This window comes from Gavialis gangeticus, unplaced genomic scaffold (genome assembly GCF_001723915.1).
Source record: "Gavialis gangeticus isolate Ggan-Ray unplaced genomic scaffold, GavGan_comp1, whole genome shotgun sequence".
Classification (NCBI taxonomy): Eukaryota; Metazoa; Chordata; order Crocodylia; family Gavialidae; genus Gavialis; species Gavialis gangeticus.
Window position 1 is genome coordinate 45079292 of NW_017729029.1, and position 4176 is coordinate 45083467.

Below are 4176 nucleotides of genomic sequence, written 5' to 3' on the forward strand. Positions count from 1 at the left end.
GGTTATGCGGATACCAGAGGCGAGGGAAAGTTTTGAAGGAGCAGCTGCTGGGCTCAGAGGGAAGATTGTTATAGCCAGGGGGCTTATCTTTTGGTTCCAGTTCCTGCTGGTTGTTTGGGTCAGGACTGTGAGGGGAGGTATTTGGAGGTGCCCTAGGGGCACATGATCGCCTTGAGCCCTGCCAGGGGCAAACTCAGGGCAGAGAGGGTTGAGCCTGGAGCAGGGCAGAGCATGGAGCTGCAAAGCCCAAGGCAGGGCCAAGGAGCCCGGCACCCAAGAGGGGTGGCAAACCGGGGCTAGGAGCCCAGCAGCACAACAGGGGCAGAGACAGGGGCCCCACATCTGAGAGAGCAAAACTAAAGCTGGTGCCTCAAAGCCGGGCCCAGGCGAGAAGGTACAACCAGAGAAAGGGGGTGGAGGCTGAGGAGGCCAAACCCCAGATAGTGACAGTACAGAAACACCTATGAGGCATGGGACATAGTGTAGGAGCAGAGGGAGCCGTGCAATTAGCCCTTAAGGCTTGTAGGTGCCCTGGGGCACCCAGGTAGAGAGCACCCCATGCAGCTCAGGAGCTGGGTCAGGGCCAGCAGTGCAGGAGGGACCTGCTGGCTGGTGGGTAGAGTAAGCCTTGTTCTAGGACTTTCAAGTCAGCTTCCCTTTCTATGCAAAAGGTACATCAAGACACGGCAGGAGAGAAGGAGGTGAGGGGCCTAGAGGCAGAGCAGGGCATGGGTTGCTGAGCCACCAGGGAGCATCACGGTCATCGCTGGGACTCTAATGTACTACACAGGCCATACAAGTCAATAGGAGTATCTGGATTACATTCTTTGAAAACATACCCTCTGTCTGAAATGCTGTGATAAACAATCTTGCCTTCTCAATGACTTTTTTAAAGAAAAGGTTATTTAAGGTGATTAAAACTTACTCATACCTTGTTCTACGACGTTGGTCGTCTTCAGACTCACTAACTTCTTCACTAACTTCAGATTCATGAAACTCTGAGTCATTTGAGTCATCGCTGCTCACTTGAAAAAGAAAAAAATATATAGACTACCGACCATTGTTATAAACTAAAGCAACATCAATGTAGCTTTTCTAATTTAAAACAAATGTTTATTACATATGCTGCAAGCTGCACAAACTTATCTCGGTCAATACCAAGCAGAATTCAACATGCTGCTAATAAAATGCGTCATGTAAGGTATAACAATATGAGGCCATGAGAAAGAAGTGACTATATGGAGCAGGGGTGGACAACCTAACGTAGCAGGCACAAGTGACACAGGCAACCTCTGCATGTGTCACATGGCAGACTGGGGAGGGGACAGGCAGCACAATAAGCAGGGGAAGTGGAACAGAGTGACATACAGGGAGGGTACATGGCTAATTTGTGGCATGCCTGACACATTGGCCCCTACCAGAGCATAAGTTAAACCCTGAAGTAAAAGGTTGGCACAGAAGATTGATGGACTTCATAAACAGTAATTATCCAATGCAAATTAGGAAAACACACTCAAAAAAAGCAATAAATATTTATTTTAAAGGAATGTTGTCAGGTAGCCTGATTTTGTTAAAGACCTTTGTCTTAATACAAATATTTTCATGATTGTTTTTAATTTACTGCAAATGGTTCTTCTTGGATTTAATTTTCCCCTATTGGCCTAGTACATGAAAACCAAAGGAGGAAACAAATTCCCATTCCGTATGCTAAAAGGTAAATTAGATGGAAGTCTAAATAATCTATATTAGCAAGGACTAACTTCTTTGGCAGGCATACCACAAATTAACAATGTACTCTCTCCAGATGCCACTCTATTCCTCTTCCCCTGCTTGATCTACTGCTCTGCTTTCTGCTCCCCAACCTGTGACTCCCTGACTTATCTGTTGCTAGGCTTGCCATTTCCTAGTCTGTGCTCCCTGCCTGTTCCGTTTCCTATTTCCTGCTCCACCTGCCACTGTGTTACCTGTCCCCTCCCCATCTGCCACATGCCACACACAAAGGCCATCATGCCACAAGTTCACCACCCCTATTCTATATTGCAATTAACACAAATTGAATGCATTACACAAACATGTCTGCGTGGTTTTTACCCCAACATCACCCCTACAATTATAACATAGCTTAGCAGGGAACTTCAGTAAGCTAAAAATCACAAAAAGGAAGCTTCTAAGAAGTGGAAACTTGGACAAATAACTACGGAAGAATATAAGAGCATTGCTCAGGCATGCAGGGATGAAGTCAGGAAGGCCAAAGAGCAATTGGACCTGCAGCTAGCAGGGGATGTGAAGGATAACAAGAAGGGCTTCTATAAGTATGTCAATAGCAAGAGGAGGAGGAGGGAAAGTGTGGGTCCCTTTACTGAATGGGGGAGGCAACCTTGTGATAGAGGATGCAGAAAAGGACAAAGTGCTCAATGCTTTCTTTGCCTCAGTCTTCACAAGCAAGGTCAGTTCCCAGACTACTGCACTGGGCAGCAGTTTGATATGCCCCCCACGTGCCCTTTCCCTCCCCCCACACCGGACTTACCAGCTGGAGGCAGCAGTATTGGAAATCAAATCGGTAGTGGCTGAGAGGCCTCCTTAAACACTGGCCCCAAAAATCTCTAATGGTGCACCTCTAGTAAAAGTCCATGGGGCTGATGGGATGCACCTGAGGGTGCTGAGGAAGTTGGCTGATGAGATTAGAGCCACTGACCATCATCCTTGCAAACTCAGGGTGATCAGGAGAGGACCCAGATGACTGGAAAAGGGCAAACGTGGTGCCGATATCGAAAGGGAAAAAGGAGGATCCAGGGAACTACAGACCAGTCAGCCTCACCTCAGTCCCTAGAAAAATCATGGAGCAGAGCCTCAAGAAATCCATTTCTAAACACTTGGAAGAGAAGGTGGTTAGGAACAGTCAGTATGGATTCACCAGGGGCTAATCATTCCTGACCATACTGATTGCCTTCTATGATGAGATGACTGGCTCTGTGGATGCAGGGAGACCAGTGGATGTGGTGTACCTTGATTTTAGCAAGGCTTTTGATACAGTCTCCCACAACATTCTCGCAGACAAGCTAAGGAAGTATGGGTCGGATGAATGGACTATTAGGTGGATAGAAAACTGGCCGGAGCATTGAGTTCAGAGAATAGTAATCAATGGCTTGATGTCTAATTTGCAGCCGGTATCAAGCAGAGTGTCCCAGAGGCGGGTTTTGTTCAATGTCTTCATCAACGACTCGGAAGATGGCCCAGAGGGTACCCTCAGTAAGTGTCTGAAGATGACACCAAGCTGGGGGGAGTAGTAGATAGGCTTGGAGGGTAGGGCTAGGATTCAGAGTGACCTAGACAAATTGGAGGACTGGGCCAAAAGAAATCTCATAAGGTTCAACAAGGACAAGTGAAAGTCCTGCACTTAGGACAGAACAATCCCATAAACCAGTACAGGCTGGGGGCTGACTGGGTAGGCAGCAGCTCTTAAGAAAAAGGACCAGGGGATTACAGTGGACAATCAGCTGAATATAAGCCAGCAGTGTGCCCTTGTTGCCAGGAAGGCTAATGGTATACTGGGCTTCATTGGTACGTGTGTTGCCAGTAGGTCCAGGGAAGCGACTATTTCCCTCCCTTCAGCACTGGTGAGGCCACATCTAGAGTAATGAGTTCAGTTTTGAACCCTGCACTGACAAAGAATGTGGACAAATGGGAGAGACTCGAGCAGAGGGGAACACAAATGGTGGGGGGGCTGGGAAACACGACTTAAGAGGAAAGACTGAGGGAACTGGGCTTATTTAGTATAGAGAAGAAGAGACCGAGAGGGGACTTAATAGCAGCTTTCAGCTACCTGAAGGAGGGGTTGAAACAAGATGAAGCTAGATTGTTCTTGGTGACAGATGACAGAACAAGGAGCAATGGTCTCAAGTTGCAGCCAGGGAAGTTTAGGTTAGATATTAGGAATACATTTTCTTACTAGGAGGGTACTAAAAACACTGGAACAGGTTACCCAGAGAGAGGTATATGCTCCAACCTTGGAGGTTTTTAAAACTTGGCAAGACAAAGGTTTGACTGGGATGATCCAGTTGGGGATGGTCCTGGTTTGAGAAGACGGTTGGAATAGATGACCTCCTCAGTTCCCTTCCAACCCTAACTTTCTATGATTCTATTTCTTTCAAAGTAAAAAGAGAAAGACGGTTTCAT

At 47.1% G+C, this 4176-nt stretch overlaps 1 protein-coding gene across 3 annotated transcripts in view; it reads right to left on the reverse strand.

Moving 5' to 3' along the window:
* ATRX (ATRX, chromatin remodeler) overlaps nucleotides 1–4176 on the reverse strand; it is a 211655-nt gene that overhangs the window by 101297 nt on the left and 106182 nt on the right. For all 3 annotated transcript variants that reach the window (XM_019521505.1, XM_019521507.1, XM_019521506.1), the window contains one exon: nucleotides 932–1025. In XM_019521505.1, coding sequence (XP_019377050.1) covers nucleotides 932–1025 — 94 coding nt within the window. The remainder of the gene's footprint in view (nucleotides 1–931; nucleotides 1026–4176) is intronic.